Consider the following 21,325-nt stretch of genomic DNA (forward strand, 5'->3'; position numbering starts at 1 on the left):
ATTATGACTAAAAAGACTTCAGGCAAATGCTAACCTGAATGTTTTGCTAAAGGTCTAATATGTAATATTTTGGAGGATCTATTGACAGAAATGCAATATAATATACATAACTATGTCTTCAAAAGACCTTGCATAATGAAAAATTTTTTTTAACTTAGAATGAGCTATTTCTATCTACATACACCGCGATTCCCCTTACAGAAATTTTGCCATGTTGTTTCTATAGTAGCCCTTAAAGGACAAACTGCACAGAGCGCTTTCTTAAATTTGTTATCACCTTCAGCAAAGAAGCCAAAACGTGATGACATCTTAGTTCTGTGCAGCTCCCATAGTGCTTCACAAGGGATGGGTGGAGTGGGCCGTTGGTTGCAATTCGCAACCTTCCCACAAGATGCCACTAAAATCTCCACATTGCTCCTTTAAATCAAATCATCCTCATGAAGACCAAACAACCCTTAAAACTATGTGATCTATTTAGAAAATGTGATTTAATTTTGAAAAACAAGCCTGCAGTGGTATAAGTTGTAATGATTTAATTTTAGTTAGTAAAACATTAAAGGAGAAGTTCACTTTAAAATAAGCCCTCATTGACTTTCCATAGTAGGAATAAAAAATGTAAGTGAAAAATTCCTTTAAATTTCATTATTCATTTTCTATTTCATAACCAGAAATAAGAAAAAAAGACACACGGACGTTTACTAAATCGCCTCACACCATTAAGATGCATTTAACTACTAAACTAACAATGAACCACAAACCTTACAGAAAGCATTTATTTTTTTCAAAAATATTATGAAAAATGCTAGGCATATATTTATCCACAAAGTATTGTAAATAAAGTACAAACAACACACAATTATACACTTATGACTACATAACCACAATCCCAAATGGAGAAAACTAATTAATTCCACATTAGCCCAGAACAAGTGGTTGGGAATTTATTCAGTATATGTCTCACACAGACATAAACACATCCCCCTGTTTGTGGCTGGAGTTCAGTTATCGGTCACTCCAACAGGAAGCATCTGGGACTCCTATAATCGTCCATATTGTAAATTCTGTAATACCTTTTTGAAAGACCAAAGCAAAGCTGCAGGCATGTACATTATAACCATCTTTCTTTTTATCGCTCTTTCAGTCTCTCTCAAATCATTTCATTTTGATCAGAGATGAATTTCAGTCATCCACTCATGTCACTGACTGTATTTTCACTCTTCCTTTTCTTCATGTCAGATATAGGTTGGACGTGGGCTTTATTTCAGACAGGAAAGATTTGTTATCTAACTAGGCCAACTGGGTGGTAAGGCCCAGAAGAAAATCACCCAAAACGCAGTGGTAGCATATTGTACTTTCTCTGAGGTGATTATTAACAGAAATCTCCAACTTACCGTGAAGGCCTACAAAATAAAAAACATATTTGTTGTCCTAAACTACAGCTTGAATTTTGTCTTCTGGGATCTTACTGTTGGATCGTGAGAAAGGGCACCAGTTGTAGAGCTAGGATGTGGCTGAATTTATGAGTAGCATAAAAACATCTTCCTCTTTCCTTTACTATCAACAGTTTTTTAATGTAGACTTCCCTTGTCTCCAGAAAATTTCTGACCAGTAAAAACAAGATAAAAAATGCTGTGCTCTTCCTGCCGGAGTTCTGTGGACACTAAACGCTTGTTTCTAACTCAAGTGGAAACATTTATCAAGCTTGAAATTAAACAGATAATCCCTTCAAAATGTACAACGCTGAAGGCCAGAAAATAAGAAGAAACCTCTTCGTTGTTGAAATCTCAAATAGCATATTTAACTGTAGGTTGCTAAAAAATCTAAAAACAAATTTATGTGCATAAATATTTGTTATAGAAAAATTAAATGAATGTACAACTTCACTTCTAACTATATTTCTTATTCTTAGTTTAATTTATCATGAGACTATTTTTTATGATTTTTATTGTTATTTAAATATGCTTTTTATTATTTTGCAGTATGTCCGAGCTGCTTTCCATGTAATAAAAGTGGATTATTAATATCAATCTGAATAAACAATCAGAATATGAAAAAGTTCTGATTAGTACTATCAACATTTTCCAGTGCATGTAAACACAGTCATTCTTAGAATGAAGCATTGCCTTAGTAAGATGAAGATTATAGGATACCAACAGCAATAAGCTGCAAAAGTGTTTGTACCATCTGGACAGTTGTAAATATGTATGCCCATCACTTAGGATTAGTGTCTAATCAGTTTCAGTACAGATGTCCTCTGCATTGACACGACTCTCAGTCAATCTTTCTGCTTTATGCAACTGAACTCTCATCACCTCTTAACCGTCAATGCAGTGCAAAATACCACACTGCAAACAGCAACAACATGCAATACAAGCTAGCACTAATATACACATAATTATAACAACGTCATGCCCCAGAACACTCAGGATAGTGTAATTGTCAAAAGATGTATTATCTAAATTAAATAAACAGTATTCCTGCTATTCATTGTTTTAACATTAAACAATTTGTTTGTTGATATACAACGCATGTATTCTCCGGCTTGATGATAATTAAAGGGCTGAAAAATGCAGAGGTGTCTCGCTGCAGCCCGCAATAGACACAATATGTCAAAAGGTTTTGCTATTGTAAACCAATGAGAATTAGAAAGATAAGAATGTGGCAAGCAAACTTTAAGTTATTTTCACCATCTTTAAAGATGATAATCATAATTTTCTCAACCGCCAACAATGCAATGTTTCATTAAACATTAAACAATGCCTATAGCATTAAACAAGCCTATAGCAGTTTATATCATGGATTATACAGTATCATGCATGGTAAAGGTAGATCAATTGGTTTTAATTTTACTAAGGTCTAAGATTAATCACATTTCTGTTTAGCCAGAAGCTAACTTTAATTACCAATTATTCTAATAGTTAATGAGTTAATTTCAACTAATGACTTAAAAGATGCAACACAATGTTCAGTAATCTGCTGTTCATACAATTAAACTGGATCATTTATAGAGGATCTGTAAAAAGTACCCAAAAAGCATTTTTTTAAGGTCATATAATAGCTTTAGCCCCCACCATTTGGTTTCAGATGTGACAGACGTCAGTTGCATTTACTTTATAAAAAGAGGTACAAGGTCAATCTTTTCAAATCAAATCGATTACAAAAACGATACAATGATCATATATCTTTCCACTGAATATATTATATTAGAAGCATATAAACTGTCAACAGTATTATCAAAGCAGCAGGACATCAAGGAAAAGCTAAATAGTAAACAGCTGTAAGACAAAACAATGCAACACAGCAACAGACGTTCCTTGTTCATATTAATGTAACACCATATGACTGACAAATCTACTTGGCAAGTGGCAAAATGACAAACAATAGTGTATAAAAGGGACAACGTGAGCTTTATAACATCTGTCAAAGAGCTTTTCAAATCTTCTGCCACCAGAAAATTTGTCTTTTCTCGCAATTCTTGCAACAAAGACGCAGAACAAAGAAATATAGAGAAAAGCCCAGTGTCACACATTCCATTAATAAACAAAGGAGTACTTCTCTACATATGACCTACATCTCTGACGCCAATACACTCCAATACACTCCACACCAATGCTCTGGATGAATAATATACCGTAGCTTTACCAGGGATGTATTTACAACCAGCATTTAAATGTGGATATACTAAAATGTCAAGATATGTTAGAGGTTCTTGTGAATGTATTCTTTATTCATTCGTTCTCTGTCTGCTGCATTATCCCTCTCCTGGAGACTGGTGATGTCATTGCATATTTGCGACTTCAAGGACGGCAACAGACAAGCCCACGTCTTTTCAAGATTCCACAGTACATGAGAGATCATATCTATAAAGACATGGATATCCAGTCCAGGTAAACATGAATAAAGGTGTGGTAAGTGAACAAAGAATGTAACAAAAACATTTTATAAGAATTTTTTAAATTGGAGATTTGGAAGTGAGTTAATAGCTTGGATCATGTCTTTCTTTTCTAAGGAGTAAATCTTTACAGCATGTCTACTTTCATAAATTCCACTGATTTCGTGAAATAATATTGAAATATGTAGGGTGACTGTGGCTGGACAGTTGTGCAAGTGTTTTTTTTTAAGGCCAGACCAAACTTCAGACAAAAACATGCAAAAGCAGACACTACAGAAATGATTGACTTTGAGGTGAAAAGCTTTTAACTTCTTTATTCTGCATCTGTGTGTTTCTAGACTGAAAAGAAATAAATGGGAGGAAAGACAAAAAATCTGCTTCCCAAAGCTCTTGCGTTTCAACTTGTTCAGCTTTCATTTCTAACTGTTTAGATGAATCGCAGTTTACTTAATTGAATTGGACATTTTATGGAAAATGCAAGCAAAAAGACACAAATCAAGACAAGCATTTGTCTTTAAACACGCACAGAAAGTTTGTGAGTGCAAATTAAAGCATGCAAGTGCTCACATTCTTGATGTTGTGATATAGCGGGTGATTTGCTGATATGGAGTAAGTTTATCTACATTCCATTGCTCGATAGTGCCCATTTGTTCTGCCCCCACTAACAGATAGTTGGGTGAGAACTTGTTTAACATTAAAGGGGTCATATGACACGGCTAAAACAAATATTATCGTTTGTTTTAGATATAATGCACTGTGTATGCATGATTTAAGGTTTAAAAACACTGTATTTTCTGCATTCCCTTTATGTTTGTATCACCTCTTTGCCCCGTCTCTCTTTACAAAGCTCATCACTATGAAAAGGGAGGTGAGCTATGATTGGCCAGTTAACTAGTGCATAGTGATTGGTAGAATATTGCAAGTGTGTGACGGAATTGTAACGGCTCTTACCATATTTGGAACATCGGGTTCCAAAGCAGTTGTACTGACAGGTACACCCACCTTGCTTGCCTATACATTTGAACAGTCTTAGTCAAATCATACCACGAACTGACGTAGAATTGTGGGGGTGTGGCTTCACGAGGCGTTTCAGGCAGGTCTGTGTGAGCATTCGCTTTTACATAGAATGCATCTTTTTTCTTCCGACACTTTAATTTTTTCAACTTTACGTGTCTAATACATGCACGGGCAATTTATAACATACCAGAGCCACAGAAAAACAAGTATTCACGCCATATGATCCCTTTAAATCATTCCAATTGCACACAATAACCATCTCTCTCTCAGCTTCCACTCCAGAGTCAGCTCTCTTTCTTTAACTGGCTGAAATCTCAATTCCATTCTTCAGCTTATTCAGGTTAAATTAATGTGTGAAATGAAATGCATGTTTAAATTTTTACTGGTTATAGGTCTCGGGAAGCATTAGGTAACTAAAACATTTCTGTGTGCTTGTTTCATAGATGACTTCATATATTTACCCTGTAATAACTTACTAATTGAATTGATACAGCTCAAACTTGTTTTTGAGAATTCCAATTTTCCATTTGTTTATAACAAGGAAATGACATTTACTGAGCAAGCAATATCCAAAAACAAACCACTTGTCAAGATGTTTTCCTTTCACCTCTCAAAGAAATCATGTGCTCACATTGACCCTCTCTAATGTTTTTACCCTATGCTCATACAAGGAAGAAATCTAAAGGGCAGGGGCGACATGCAAATTATGTCAGCTATTGTTTCCATCTCCGTTCTGTGAAAAATGTCCTTCTGCAGAAACAATGGACAAGGAATCGCCCCCACAGAGCCTCACATGCACACCCCAAGAGACCTCGCTATGCCAAATCCATAAACTCCACAAGAAGGCTCTCTCATGCCCAACACATCCAAGAAACAGAGAAACTTTCACCACACAATCAAACCATTTTGGTAGCACATCATAAGTCAAAAGACTTAAAACTTATCTGGCAGATTCGAAGTTCTCTAAAATGTCCTTATAGTCACTGTTTCCACTAAGGTCCTGTCTCAGAGCTCCACTTGGAGGCCATGTACTTACAGTTAGTGATGCAACAAGACCCACATGACATGAAGCATGTCTATTTATCTACCTAGAAAAGGCTTTGCAAACACAACATTTTGCTAATGTAATGCTGACTTGAAGTTGTAAGAAATGTTACTGTATTTGTCTACATAATATATGTATATATATATTGTATCACAAAATACAATTTTGTTTATAGTGAACATAAAATACAAATATTGTACTCTACAATTCAAAAGTTTAGAGTCACTTATTTATTCCTTTATCCATTGTTTATTAAAATGTTTCCACATTTTAGAGTAAACTCATCAAAAAATAGAACATTACAAATGTTTTCACTTTATGTGAATTATTTAAATTTTAAATATTTTTTTAATTACATTTTAACATTTTAAAATAGCTGCTATTCCAAACAATTTGTCAAAAATGTACTTTATCGAGTCTCACCCTGGGAGGTATTGAATTGAAGGAGTTCCCCTTTATTTATTATTAACTTCATATTATCTTAAATTCTTAATTTTTCTCCAAATCCTGCATTTCAAAAACTTCTTAACAAAATTGCAGTTTAATGAAAGAAATTAATATATCGTTATTTTTTTCCAAAATAATTATATTGGAGCATTAAGATTAAACGTTTTTAAGATCCAAGAGGCTAAGTGAACTTCAGTGTAAAAAAAATAAACAAAAAGTAGCTTAACATAAAGGCCTCAACAAATAATGAATTATATTTTATTATTTTAAACCCGGTATATTATACTGTACAAATTTTAAACAAATGGGAGTTCAGAATTTCTGGGTGGCCCTTGGGTCACATGCTTACTGTATCTCAGCATTCCTGAGAACATCAAACAATCTAAAAACTCAAAGGGAGACAGTCCTGAGATAACACTGTGTAAACGAACAGGTGAATACATAATGTCAAGATGTTTTCATACAACATACTGTTCAATGCATATCAGCTTCTATACCATAGATTATTTTACTGTGGCCTGAAGCAAATTTCAGAACGCCTTTAGAAAGCCACCTGACAATGTTATGCGCTAATACACGTACATTGCACACACTACTATCGATTATAAAGGCAGAATGCGAGCAATACACACGAACCAAACAAGACCGCATAGCGATTTACCAGCTGAGCTCACCACCTCTGGGTGATTCAAAATAAGCCGACCACCATCGCATGTTCCTCGCGGCGCAAACCATGACAACAAACGCGCGAGGAACAGCGCAGCGTCATGAGCGCAATGCTGCACTACGACACGATCAAACGCATCTCTCATTGCCCGTGTGTCGCGCATCTCTGCCAGACTGACACACAGCAGCAACAACAACCAGCTGGTCGACATTACTACAACCCAGCAGGGAGGTGAACCGAAACATGGCACAGCAGTGCGCGAAATTAGATGGTAAAGCTGTGCTATGAAGAGGAGAGATTGCATCTTCTACTAGACAGCATTTGCCTTTAATGCTCAAAAATGCTGTTAATGTAAGCAGGTTGGCTAAAAACCAGCCACATGATGATGACGATCAAAGAGCCAGGTCTGCAATGAGTGATATGGTGCGTTGGCGAGCAAAAGTGTGTAAGGAGGGAGCGAGATACCATTCTGTAAATACAAATCCAAGATATATTGATGTTACCTGAAGAACAGCAAATAATACATTACAGTTGCATATAAGGTTGGTGGTAAAGGGTGGGTGTGTTGCATATTGCAAAGGTAAACAAGAGGTAAAAAGTGAAATAATAGAGCTGACATACGTGTAATGTATCTCACATCACTTACCTAAGTCACTGGGGACCCTCTATTTTTTGGCACTGCAGAGGCGAGACAGACCTTCAAGGAAATCCAGCACTGGGAGGCAGCTGCAACCAGCTGCGACAGCGGTAGAGGCACTCCTCACTCCCCTTCACACACTCACACACTCACACACACACACACACAGTCTGTGATACTGTTGTTATTGAGGTTTGGGAAAGGGGACGGCAGCAGGCTTTCATAACACAAGCGCTATACTGTGAGCCTGAACACACCCCCTCCCTCAGCTCTCATCCAATGGCAGTCAGTGGGTTAGATGCACATATACACAGAGACAGCCAACACACCTCATCCAGCTTCCCCATCACTTTCAGAATGTCTGTGCAATGCAGTCATTCAAGAGATAACATTAAAATTGAGCTCTGCTTTATGAATCGTGTGTTATTTAGCAGGTGTGTATCTGGATAGTGTACAATTTGGCTGGTGTATATGTCACAGTCACTGAGGCAAGTTGAGGGTTTGTGTGCTAAAGGAGGCTGCTGATTTAAAAAACAGCACACAGCTGGGGTCAAAAAGAGCAGCACATACCTCTCATTCCTTGTGTGCGCTGGTCTATTTCTTCACATTACCAGACTTAAGACATTCAATCCAGGCTTGCTTTGCCTTTGAGGGTAAATGCCAGAGGATTGGATAGTTTACTCAGACATTTAAATGATTGTGTTATTAACTCACCCTTAAAACACACCAAACTCGTGTGTTTCTTCCATTGATCCCAAGTGAGATCAGCATGTAGCCATTCAAACGCATCTGCAGATTAGAAGTGTTTATATAATGGGCGGCTGATTGACAGTTTAGTGTCCTGCTGTGTAACATACTATACAGTACACAAACAGCATGCACATAAAAGCTACAGTAGGCTATATGAGGTTCTGCAGAAAATATATTTTAAAATATTTACACATGCAGTTGGCCTCACATATTTTATTTGTGACACCAAAGGAAAATGTTCCTACATAAAAAAATGAGACAAGACAATTAAATTGCAAATGAAAACCAGACACAGCATCTTAAATATATACTTACTGAAAATAATGATATGGATTTTGACCTAAAATCATGATTTCGACAAAAATATGTCCGTGCCATTTGCCAAATAACCACATTTAATTTTATGAATGTACCATGTAGAACATGTATCAGATTTAATCGTACGTTGCTCTTGGTGTCCATCTGCTGGTAAAGGTTGGAAGTGAACTTTTTAGGACTAATTAAGAAAAATCTCTAATATGATATTTTATTTCACGTATTTTACCTATTATAATTTCAATATATTGTTTGCTTGTTTTTCAAATATACATATATATATATATATATTCTGTGGTAGCCCACACGAGAAAACATTGATATTTTAACGATTTACTAATTTTGTTTTTCTAATATTGTTATAATTTATCTAACGTTGTTCCTTGTAACGTCAAAATAGCCGTAATAACAATAACGATCTATAAACCTGAACATAAGTGATCTAATAGCGGGATTTTGTGTGGGCTGGGCACCAGGTCACACAGCAAACTGGGTAGTCTAAAATAACGCCTGAAATACGAAATATATTTTTATTTATATTTTTAAGAACGCCGTATTATTAGAAACAAACACGCATCTAATCGTTAAAAAACGGGCGCTTTTTCGTTAATCTCAAGATGTTTATTGAATCATCTTATTTTATTCAGGCAGTGGCGGAAGAGCCACACTAGTCGAAAAAGCGCCAAGTTCCACAGTGAACGGGCTTGTCAGATTGTTTACCTTTGATACGAAAGTGCGTATTTTGGATATCTTTTTTGCGAAAATGTAATTTCTGCCGAATAAACCCAAATAGGTAAGACTTTCCATTATAGTTGTATTTCTTGTTGGGTAACTATGTTGTAGAGTTTATAGAAAAGAGCCGGCGGGGGCATGCAGGTTTGTGTGGGTTTGGCGGATACTCAGTTAACATTAGCCGTACTGCGATACACGTGTAATAACCACACATTTAAAAATACATCTGCAAGTCTAGAGACGATATAATGTAAAGCTTGTAAAGCTAGTTAATTATATGTTCTAGTAAACGGTGGATAGCAAAAAACGCTCCATGTAACGCTACTTAAGTTACTATGGCGCACGAGAGCTGAGAATCACACGCGGTTGGTAGTTATATTGGCGCGAAAGTGTAAACGTTAACTTCGCGTTGACATTGGTTGAAGTGTTTTTTTATGTTTTGTTCAGTGAGTGGTTAAAATGCCCGAACTGCAGTGTGAAGGTGGTGGGGTGGCTGCCGCAAGCAGTCCAGTGAAGAAAAGCAAACTGTCTCTGAAGTTCTTCCAGAAGAAGGAAACCAAACGGGCCCTGGACTTCGAGACCCCAGCGGAGGAAAACAGCACCGTTGAACCAGAAGAGGCTACGAAGTATGTATTGCATTAAAGCGGTTATCAAACACAGGTTACCTTAAGGAAGGTGAGGTGTTTTTGTAATTGTTCCATCTTTTAGTCATGAACAGGTCGCGCTTACGTCTTGCCCTCCAATTCCTCTAACATGTGAGAAGCGAGAGAGCCTGGTTCCTTTTGTTGGCCTTAATAATTTAGGGAACACCTGCTATCTGAACAGCATCCTTCAGGTTTGTGTCTGCAATGTCATCAGCTTACCTACCATTCATGTATTTTTCATGACACTCCTGTCTTAATAATTGCATATTCATGTTACATTCGTGCTGCGTTTGTGTCTTTGTTATATATTTCAGGTCTTGTATTACTGCCCTGGTTTCAAAGAGGCCATCAGATCTTTGTGGGATTTGGCTAAACTGAAAGATAAACAAGAAGATGGTGTCAAAAATGAGGTTGGTTGTCATTTTTCACTTGCATTTTTTGTACCGTACATCTTAATACTTCCTTGAACTCTCTATAGGCTAAAGATGTGTGTACGGCAATCTCCCGCATTGTAACATTACTCTTTAGTCATATTGAATACAAATATTTGCCAATTAATTCAATGGTAATGGTTCAACTTCCTTAAAGATTTGCTTAGTAAACATTTATCTTTCTTTGGGTAACCAGGAGACCTGTAGTGAGAACATACCTGCACATATGGAGTTGCTGGGCAGTTTCCACAGCCTCATCTCATCTGTGGAACAGCTACAGTCCAGCTTTCTCCTTAACCCAGAAAAATACAGCGACGAAGAGCTGGCCACACCACCCCGCAGGCTGCTTAACACTCTCAGGTAATGCTGCAGACCAGAATGATACCCAATTTTTGGGGAGGATTATAAAGATTTTTTTAGCTATCCAACACACTTAATATTTTATATATTCAGCAAATCTGCTTAATTCTCCTTTGCAGGCAGCTAAATCCTATGTACGAGGGCTATCTGCAGCATGATGCACAGGAAGTACTGCAATGCATCCTTGCAAACATCCAGGAGGCCTGTGACACCATTAAAAAAGATCAAGGAGACCAAAAAGATGCCACCGAGAGCAACGGAACTGTTGAGTCCACCCACGAAGAGGACGGGAATGCTGATGGTCAGCTGAGTGGAAAGAGAAAGAGTGACACAGAAGCGGGCAATGCTAAAAAGAAGCCAAAGTCTCAGAGCAAGTCCAAGAAAAGTGCAGAAAGCGCGCCTATGACCCGATCAAAACGAAAGTCCTCTAGTGATATAACCACAGAGAGTTCTTTTACCGACCAGAAAGATGCAGATGAGGAAAGGGACAAAGAGCAAGAGAATGAGAGAGGGAGCACGACAGAGGAAGAGAAGATCGACAGTTCCCCTAAAGAGGTAGGCAAGAAGACAAGGAAAGGGAAGCTTGGCTGGTTGAAGCCATCTGGGAAGCAGCCCAGCATCTTCTCAAAGTTCCGCCGTATGGGACGTATTACTTCACATGTTGGAGGGAAAGAGGAGAGCAAAGAGAAATTGAACAATAGTGCTCAAGAGAAGCAGGAGAAGGATACAATAAAAAATGAAAGGACAACTCAGGAAGTTAAAGTTCTGGAAAAGAAAGAGGGTAAGTATTGAATTTGAATAGTGTGTAAAATATTTATTATAAATTTAAAATTATATGAGATTATGTTTATATTACTACGCAGTAAGTGTTGTAAATTGTTCATTTGCTAAATCTTGGGTTGGTTTAATAGTTTAATTTAGTAGTAATTGTTCCTCATTTCATCTTGTGCAAACAGAGCGATCAGGCCTAGATGTGCTGAAGTGGATGTTCCAGGGTCAGCTGTTGCTGCGGACACGGTGCCTGGAATGTGAGTGTTACACAGAGAGAAGGGAGGACTTTCAAGACATCAGCGTGCCTGTGCAAGAGGACGAGACCAGCTGCTCTGACTCCAGTTCTGAGAGTGAGTACATTTAAATTAGAAACACATTCAGAGAGATGATTAAAAACAGATTTAAATACACTCAATCAGCACCTCAATCTCCTGCCAATTTGATAATCTTAGATGTTAAGAACTGCATTCTTGTTCTTCAGTTTCTCCAGATCCCAAGCCCGAGCTGAAAACTCTGAAGTGGGCCATATCTCAGTTTGCCTCTGTTGAGCGAATTGTGGGTCAGGATAAATATTTCTGTGAGAACTGTCATCACTACACGGAAGCTGAGAGAAGTCTTCTGTTTGACAAAACCCCAGAAGTTGTCACAATCCATCTGAAATGCTTTGCTGCCAATGGCTCAGAGTAGGTATCCTGTGTTGGTTTTGGTGCTCAGCAGGTTTGAAAAGATGTTTTATGAAAACATGTCCAGGTCACGTCTGAAGTGCAAAATGATCTAAAGTGGGACTTGATGTTGAGCTGACCTGGTCATGTTTTTTTGACAGTATTTTTAGATTAAGCCCAATACTGGTCTTAAATTAGCTTGACATGTGTTGACTTAACGATGTATGTGTAGTAGTTTATCTAAAAGTTAATTCTTTACTCTTATTTTTCGCAGTATGGACCCATATGCCGGCCTTTCTAAGGTGAACACCCCTCTGCAGACCCCTATTAGACTCTCACTTCACGAGTGGTGCATTCAACCCGATTCTCCAGACCAGAGCCATCAGTACGAGCTCTTTGCTGTGGTCATGCACAGCGGAGTTACTATCAGCAGCGGCCATTATACCACTTACATCCGTATGATGGATCTCCATCAAACCAATCTCAAGCCGCAGCCACAGGAGGAAGAAAATGAGCAGGAGGACACTAAACATCAGAAGACTGATGAGGTACCTCAGACAGACTATGACGATGGAGAGGTGTCTTTTAGCTTATCTGGCAGGGGAAAAAATGTGATAAACCGGACCAGCGTCACAAGGATGTCCAGCAAAGCAGGAAGCAAGAGGTGCTCAGAGGGTGTTGGGCTCCTAGGAGGACAGAGGAGCATCACCAGTTACGAGTTAGGCAACGGCAAGCAGACCAATCCTGATAAGGCTTCCAGCTTGACCAGTCGTGCCTCCAGTACTGTACTTCAGAATACTGGAGTGAAGAAAGAAACGGAGGAAGAGGGAGTTGATGCTTTGGGTGAGGGGACTCAGGTAAGCTTTGACTCGGCTCTGCAGAACCTTTTGGACTTTGAGGGAAAGTGGATGTTGTTTGATGACTCTGAAGTGAGACTCTTTGAAGAGGAGGACTTTCTCCGGGCTTGTTCCCCAGAGACGTGCTCCACCTCTACACCATACCTGCTCTTCTACAAAAGAGTCTCTCAGCCATAACAGGCCATTGGACATGGACAGGATTGTGGCATTACACTGGTCCATTCAGATCTGTGGTTTTACTGTTAGGTTGTAGACAATATAGAATGTTTGCTGATTATTAGACAAGTTAGGATATTACGTATGCTTGTGTAACAGATGTCAGTCAGTGTAAAAGCTAGCGAAGCTGGCGTTTGTTATCATTGTTTATAGATGTATGAGTTTTGTCTCACTATTTTTGTACTTTGCTCCATGTTGTGCTTTTCCTCACGCAAACGCACCTTGGCACTTACTGTAGTGCATGTGACAGATTTTGCTGTACATTCAACCATTCCTTTCAGATGACTCTGAATGGCACAAAATGATCTTGTGCACTCATGATTTTTAAGACCAATGTAATTTTGATTGTGTGAGTTTTTTCTTTTTTAAATTCAAACGTTTGAACCTTTTTTGGAACATATGAATAATTTGGTAATCCAAAATTTAAACATGGTTGTCACATTTTGGGTGCCACATGGCAAAGACAATGCTGTAGTGATGACTCTGACTGATATGTACTCTGTACTTCAGTAGTTGACCAATTTTCAAAGTATAATTGACTATATGAGCACCATATTAAAGCAACTTATTTTTCTAGTTTCTATAAATCATACCTCAATCCAGTCAAAGAAGCTTTTTTGCCTTTTCCAAATGTAAGCAGGTTTGGGTTTCTGCCAAATTGCCAGTACAGGAAGATCTTACGGCAATCAAACATTCTTGAAAATTATTGGGAACATTACGATAGTCTGTCATAGGACAGAGGTATTAGTTTATATGTAAAAAAATATATTTTATTTCTTATTTGGCTATGTAGATTATTGACCACATTAAAACACCAGCATATAAAAACGTCTCTGTGCATCATTTTTAACACCAACAGGGCACACAAATGACCGTTAGAGTATTTATTTAGTAAAATATTTAAAATAAAAGGTACAGAAAACTACATAATGCTGAAAAATTCGTAACCTTTTTTGCTTTCTCCATTAGGATTAAATAAACTTAAGTTGTATCATGACTATTAAAAATGCAATGGAATGAAGTAAAAAAACATTAAATAAAAAAGTGCACACAGGAAATTGAATACAGATTTGACACATTGTAAGCTAAGTTCACTCCCAGTTCATATATAGTCATGTAACAGGCCATTGTGTAAACGAATACAAAATTGGAATGATGTACCAAACGTTTTAAACACGTGTCTTTTTTTTACTTTATGGCAGAAACACTTATGTAATGAGGAAGATATTTACAAATAAATAAAAATGGATTTGCTCATGAATTTTCTCCTTCGTCTCCTTCACAGGTCTAGCTTGCGAAGGCTCACTCTGCTAAACGAGTCTCTAAAAGAAAAAGAAAAACCATGTTAGGAGAGAAAAGTTAAATACAGTGACACAAAAAACCTTGCCACCATTTTTCTACCTGGTCAGGCTGTCCTTTTGCTGCTTGTTAAAAAGAAAAGCAGGAGGTTAAACATTATTAAATACCTGTTAACACCTATTTAGATCATCCTCTATTATGAGTAAACAACTATACCATTGATTCACCAAACCAGGCAATGACATACACTAAGTATTAGCACTCATTTAATTCCCTTAATTCTTGAGGTAATTGTGATTCATTCAACAATGTTCCATTACCAATTTTGTTCAAAAAGAAATTCTCTGTAACTGTAAATGCTAGCACAGTGTCTACACCAAATTTTAAATTATAATGTGTTCTAATGCGTTCTATTGTCTCGTCGCATCGCGCCATGCCCGCGTTTTAGACACGGTGTAAGCTTCTAAATTACTGAAATATTAATGACCCATAATTAAAATATTAAAGCTTCTTAATGGCAAGTATATTGCTGTCATTGCTCACTCATGCAAACAACATGATGATGTAAGCTAGTTAAGCAGACATTTGGCACAAAGTGATATGCAGAATGGCATATCTTCAAAGGCACAGATCGTGCAAATATCTGCCACAAACCACATGTTTCCATTTGTGTAGCATTTACACTTTGACTTTTTATCAGACAGTTAACCAATCAGGTAACAGTTAGCTACTTCAACACAGCTTCTGATGTCAAACTTTCTGGCTGACCTGTGGTAGTTAACCTGTAACACAGGTTTGTACAGCTGTGGGATCTTCCTGTTAATAAGAGGCTGCAGAGCTTCTTTCAGCCTGTGGTAGTTCCTCTCCAGCTCCCTCTGATACTCCTTCTGATCTGGTCCAATCAGACTCTTGTTTTTGCGAAGAGCATCTTCACATCTGGTGAGATTTTAACAGGAAAAATATCAACAGTTTTTAACACAGGTTCCACATTTAATACATTTGAGTAATTCCACTTATATTAAGACAATAATAGTATTATCAAGGCAAAACTACATTATTGCAGAGCATATAAAGCAAATGCTGTATTGGAGAATCTAACCTCTTGGTGAAGTCTTTAAAGCACAGTCGAAGTTTATTATGGTGTCTGTAGAGTTTAGGATCACTTGGGATCTCAGACAGAAACACCTGGGCCACCTCCAGAGGACCCTAGAAGCACATACAATACATGCATTGGTTGGCCAATGGTAATACTGATTTCTGGCTATCCTTGAATAGACAATATGTTAAGATTCCTATTACTTATCATAATTAAAATAGTCACCTGGTTTACAGTGGTGCCAACAGACCCCTGCAGAACCATCTGTAACATTTTGGCATCAGATGGGTCCTGGTGAGTGGCAAAAGCCAACTCTTGTGTCTTCTTCTGCATATCCTCAATGGCTACTTCAATGGGTGTGGAGATGATCTGAACATTATGCAGAAGCAGAACAGTCAATAATGAGGAGCATGAATAAACAGAAGCTATTGCATGTAAACATTTATGTGTTATGTTACCTCCTCTTTGTGGATGATGTTGATGCGTGTCTTGATGTACGGGAAGGCGTGGGAAGTTGTGAGGATGGTCTTTCGTTTGTACTGTTCGTGCAGATCACCGTGGGCCCTTCCATCCAGCGTAAATGGCGTGCAATAGACAAACCGCCGCAAGTTGTAGTTCTTATCGAAGTACGTGATTCTGTCCTTCATTTCGTAGGTGTCAAAATACGGTTCAACATACGTGATCTGAATGAAGGCCTATATAAGAGAACATTTTGTAACATTACTGTTTCTCAACACTAAGCACAAGGAAGTCAAATGTAATTGCGATGTCAACATTGAGAAACATACCTTATTTGGATCCAGTTTACACTTGTCGACTGGATTAGAGTCTTTGATGACTTCTACTTGATCCTCCCCAAACCGTTCACCGTAGAAACCCTGTCAAGACAAGCAAAATGTGACGAAAAAAGTCAGACATTGATTTATTCGCACATACACACACACACACACTTCAGATGTATTTCACTGTACCTCGAGGCGATGTGAGATTTCTGCCAGCTTGGTTATAGCCGGCTCTTTGTACACGTACTCCTGCTCGTCCAGATCGCCAAATTTGGAACCGTAAAATCCAACTCTGAAATAGGTGCCAAACATTCGCTTTCCACCCTAAAAAGGAAGAAAGTCATTCATTTAAACAGTATACTACAGTCACACTACCAGTCACATATAAAAAACAGAGATCCGTTATGTATACTTGTAAAAAAGTTATTCATGAGAAAAAGGCAAAAAGACAAACACAGCAGAACATCTTGGCAGTGTTATCAAGTGAAAAAAGCAATGCAAACAGTCTGGCGTATGTTTGATTATAGATATTTAACAGATATTAATATAGAATTATATTATTACAATACAATCTGCTACCTTATTTGAGTATATTGTAGACAAAGTGAAAAAACAGACTTTGTCTTTCGTGGCATTATCAATGTAATTCCAATTTTCCTGTTACATCAGAATGCTAAGCACGTGTTTTTGTACTGTATGCTTCCCTATTTTACCCTTTTTGGCAATTCCATGAAAATGTCAGCCTTACCACGAAAAAAAATCGGTTTTACCAGCGTTTTTTACTGTGGTAATGGCACAGATTTTAACATTTGGTGGTTCAAATACCCATGTGAGATCTCTCTTCAAATTTGTAAAGCATTTGTTGCATTTGCATGATTTTTCAGGATTGTCACATCCATAACGCTACATATTCCTCATAAATGGAAACATGAAAATGAATATAAAGTAACTATTTTATGATCTATAAAGAGGCCTCCCTTCTCCATTCATTGGGTATTATTACTTCAGGATTGTGAATTTTATTTTACAGAAATCCCAAAAACCGTCTCCCAAAAACCCCATCCTTTTTTGTCACAAAAAATCATCCTTTTTTTTCATAGACAGACATTTTTTGCTGTTTGAACTCTATCAACAAGGGTTCTGTAAAATATAAACACATGGTTCAATATAACCGTAACAAATTATTTTTCTGAGCATTTTATGTCATGTCCATAACGCAAAATGTCACGTCCATAACGCTGGAATTGCCCTTTTACCATGTCTAGATATACAACTTTACAGTACAATGTTCAATTAAAATAAAAGTTGTTTTAAAAACTAGTTTTTTATTTTATTACATTTTGGTATCCTTTTCAATGAAAGTATTCAGACGCAGGACATAGTTTACCACAAGGAAAGTTTAAGAACAATAGAGCAAGCAGCTTTAAACAGCGTGAGATTTTTGTCTGAGAATTGTATCAGCAAGGCTACACAAAACAGTAGAAAGACCAGAGAAAAACTGTTGTTCTTAAACTGAACAAATTATATTCAGAGGAATATCTAGAGAATAAAGCAGATGAAATTGAGGTTGGAGTACTGTATCTTCCTCAGGTGAACATAAAGACGCTGCAGGCAAAGAATACGGAACGTCAGGACGAAAAGAATTAGTAGCTACTGGTTTGACAGGACAGGCCTTAGAAGTAAGTGCTGGGTGTATATATACACAGGACTGGGAAGATATCAAGAGTGCTCTACACACAGAAAGTGTAAATCAGGTGTAAGAGAGGGCTGAACCAAAGCATACTAACCATACAGCCAATTCTCGGTTAGTGCAAGTGAACTGTTTTTACTAACAGAGTGTGAAATTTACAGAATATTCCAAAATAATTTTCTAAAGAACAAATTCAGGAGTGCCCGAACATCAGTCTTCACCTTAAATTCAAACATATTAAAGCAAAAGTTCACCCAAAAATTGTCCCAATTGACTTGACCATAGTAATTTGGAGGATAAACTGAAGCTCTACTTTGAGACAAATTTTTGGTCTGGCTGAAATGTTCACAACACAAAGCTTACTCAGTCAAACCAGAATATTAAATCAAAATATTTATATTTTCTAATTAAAATATGAATACCTGATATTTGTAGTCAATCTATGCAATGTATATATTGGTCAATGTTTGCTTTTCTTTCCTGTGAGTATTTTTCTATTCTTTTTTTGCACATTTAAATTAAACCTATTATTCCTGATACTGCATTCTGCTCTTTTGCCAAATTGTAAAAAATACAATAACGTTTTTTTCCCATTTTATATACTAATATTTAAGAAGCGTTACTCAAATAATTGGTTATAGGTTGTCTGAGATGGTTTAGCCCCTCTATGATCCATACAATAAGTTTTGCAGTCATGTACAATCAAACGCTTAGGAAATAAACCCTCATACTATGAACTTACCACAAGACACAATAATTAAAGTGGGAAGAGGAGGGGTCAGCAACCAGGGAAATAAAAAAGGAGAGAACAGAACATATTTTAATCAGGAAGCCAGGAAACTCTCCAAGACTAACAAAACACACACAACAAACAACAACACTACCAAACACCACAAATAAATACTACACAAAGGAAAAAAATATACAAACAAAATGACAAAAAAACTAAACATGCAGTTAGGGAGAGGCAGGCAGAGAAGTGTGCACGAAGACTTTTTTATAACATAAACAGTTGAAAGATGTTGCATTCCTGGTTTAATGCTTCAATACAGTAAGTGTGTCAAAGACAAAGGTTTTGTTGAGTCGCTGCCATGCAATAATCCATTTGAGAGTGATTAATACTAGTTTATAAACAAATGTTGGTGGAAATGAGAACTCAGGGCTCGATTTAGTTTTATATAAAACTTTAGCTTAAAGAGCGAAATGGCGACTTTAAATCTCATTGGTTCTGGTTTCTTGTGACTAGCCCTCATGATATTTCAAGATAAGAAACCAATGAAGTTTGAAGTTAGCGATGGCTTGCCGTAATTGAAATGAGTGCTGATATGGGTTTCAATTTTGATAACTAAGCTCCAAATATTTATTGTTTTCTCTCTCTCACACACACACGCGCGCGCGTACACACACACACACCAGTCATTTCACTTTAAATTACATTTATTGAGCCACTAAAGTTTGTTTAAATTACTATTATGATGGATGTGGGATTTTTGGAGCTTCAATATATTGCAATATATATTTCTTGTTTTTTTTTTCAAAACAATCCCAGTATGTGTTGAACTGAAGTAGATTAAAATATGATTATCTAATCTTTTAAATAGGTATGAATTGTGAGGTTTCCATTGTTGTGCTGCAGAAAATGTCAAAATTATTTTAGACATTGTACATTATCATAACGTTTACTATATAATTTTTATATGATAATATTTTTTATTTTACTATGACAAGATGATTTGGTATGACAGGACAGTTATGTCCGGTATGGCTATCTAAACATCTCTCTTAAATCGAACCCTGTGCTTGTGAAGTCACGACAAGATGCAGATGGCAGTGCTAATACAGAGAAATGGATGTCATGTGAGACGAATGAGGAAGGGAAATGGCGCATTCCCGAATAAATCTGGTCATTAGTGTCAGACAGTGGCGCCCATGCATGGCCTGTCAAAACTGACAATGTTAACTTCACTTCTCCTCGAGAAAGAGAAGAGAGATGGTGAGATAAAGGACGCCTTCTCGGAAAGAGAGATGAAAGGATGGACGAAGAAACGAAAACGTCTGTAAAAGGTTAATGGGTCGAATTCACAGCAAAGAGAGTCGTGATAAACGCCCACAGCTTGTGGGATGTGGGACAAGCATTAACCATGAAGTTCTGCACCTACCTCCCAGCCTGTGCTCTGTATGATAGAAAAAATACAGCAAAAATCAACATTCACCAGTCACAGTCACACCCCTTTGGTCTTTACAGCAAAGCACTATGGGAAATAACGACACTTGTTTTTAAAGTGTCATATTCAAGAAACTATTCTGTTTTTTTCCACATCATGCAATAAAAAAGGCTCTGTTTGCACATAATATAAAAAATAGTTTTTGGTGACCACAAGTGTTAAGGAAAGCTAAATACAAGATCTAAAAAAAATTACATAACAAAAAATTGCACAGAGCTAGTCAGAAACTTGCTGTCAGTCTAAAACACTGAACTAAAAAAAGTTTTTTATCTTTCCAGTTGCATGCAACATTTCAAGGAAATAAATGAAAATAAATGAAAAGCATACACGTATAAAAGTGAAATGCTTTAAAGAAAATCTTCAGTATGTCTGAAGTCAAAGTGCAGTGACTCACATCTGAAGTTTAGTTAATGGTGGTTTTTCATTGATATAATCGAGAACTCGGATTAAAACACCCCGTTGTGATTACATTTAATAGAGTATAATTTGGAAACAAGGTTATTTTAGTTGACTATAAATGAAACTATGAAAACATTTCTGTTTATTGAAATCAAATCAAATATTGGCCTAAAAATTAGATGTTAAACTAAACGAAAAATGTCAAAGCTGTCTCAGAAATGATCTGAAATAAGTGTATGGCACTACATGTTTAATAATAAACTAAACCTAAAATATAAATAAATTATTCTTATTCAGCGACATAAAAAAATTAAATTACAAAAGCATGCTGTATGAAGAAATTGCTAAAAATAAAAAAATATACAAAAACTAGAAATCTAAAAATAAAAGC

At 36.9% G+C, this 21,325-nt stretch overlaps 3 protein-coding genes across 3 annotated transcripts in view; 1 reads left to right on the forward strand and 2 right to left on the reverse strand.

The window, feature by feature from the left end:
• kank4 (KN motif and ankyrin repeat domains 4) overlaps positions 1 to 8,920 on the reverse strand; it is a 46,245-nt gene extending 37,325 nt beyond the window's left edge. Inside the window, exons 1-3 of the mRNA XM_056750264.1 lie at positions 8,771 to 8,920; positions 8,420 to 8,494; positions 7,715 to 8,350 (exon numbers count right to left, since the gene is read on the reverse strand). The gene's annotated coding sequence lies outside the window, so the exon portion shown is untranslated. The remainder of the gene's footprint in view (positions 1 to 7,714; positions 8,351 to 8,419; positions 8,495 to 8,770) is intronic.
• A 150-nt stretch (positions 8,921 to 9,070) lies between these two features.
• On the forward strand, positions 9,071 to 14,019 carry usp1 (ubiquitin specific peptidase 1). The gene is made up of 9 exons (XM_056750266.1): positions 9,071 to 9,563; positions 9,950 to 10,128; positions 10,211 to 10,337; positions 10,461 to 10,556; positions 10,774 to 10,937; positions 11,057 to 11,718; positions 11,894 to 12,058; positions 12,190 to 12,391; positions 12,645 to 14,019. The coding sequence occupies exons 2-9, from the start codon at positions 9,962 to 9,964 to the stop codon at positions 13,402 to 13,404; spliced, it is 2,343 nt and encodes a 780-aa protein (XP_056606244.1). The 5' UTR covers positions 9,071 to 9,563; positions 9,950 to 9,961; the 3' UTR covers positions 13,405 to 14,019.
• Positions 14,020 to 14,312: 293 nt separating this feature from the next.
• Positions 14,313 to 21,325, reverse strand: part of dock7 (dedicator of cytokinesis 7) — a 42,247-nt gene continuing 35,234 nt past the window's right edge. The window contains 8 exon segments of the mRNA XM_056750262.1: positions 14,313 to 14,765; positions 15,511 to 15,678; positions 15,842 to 15,948; positions 16,064 to 16,207; positions 16,297 to 16,533; positions 16,627 to 16,716; positions 16,810 to 16,935; positions 20,470 to 20,484. Coding sequence (XP_056606240.1) covers positions 14,723 to 14,765; positions 15,511 to 15,678; positions 15,842 to 15,948; positions 16,064 to 16,207; positions 16,297 to 16,533; positions 16,627 to 16,716; positions 16,810 to 16,935; positions 20,470 to 20,484 — 930 coding nt within the window. The 3' untranslated portion in view covers positions 14,313 to 14,722.

This window comes from Triplophysa dalaica, chromosome 6 (genome assembly GCF_015846415.1).
Source record: "Triplophysa dalaica isolate WHDGS20190420 chromosome 6, ASM1584641v1, whole genome shotgun sequence".
Taxonomy (NCBI): domain Eukaryota; kingdom Metazoa; phylum Chordata; class Actinopteri; order Cypriniformes; family Nemacheilidae; genus Triplophysa; species Triplophysa dalaica.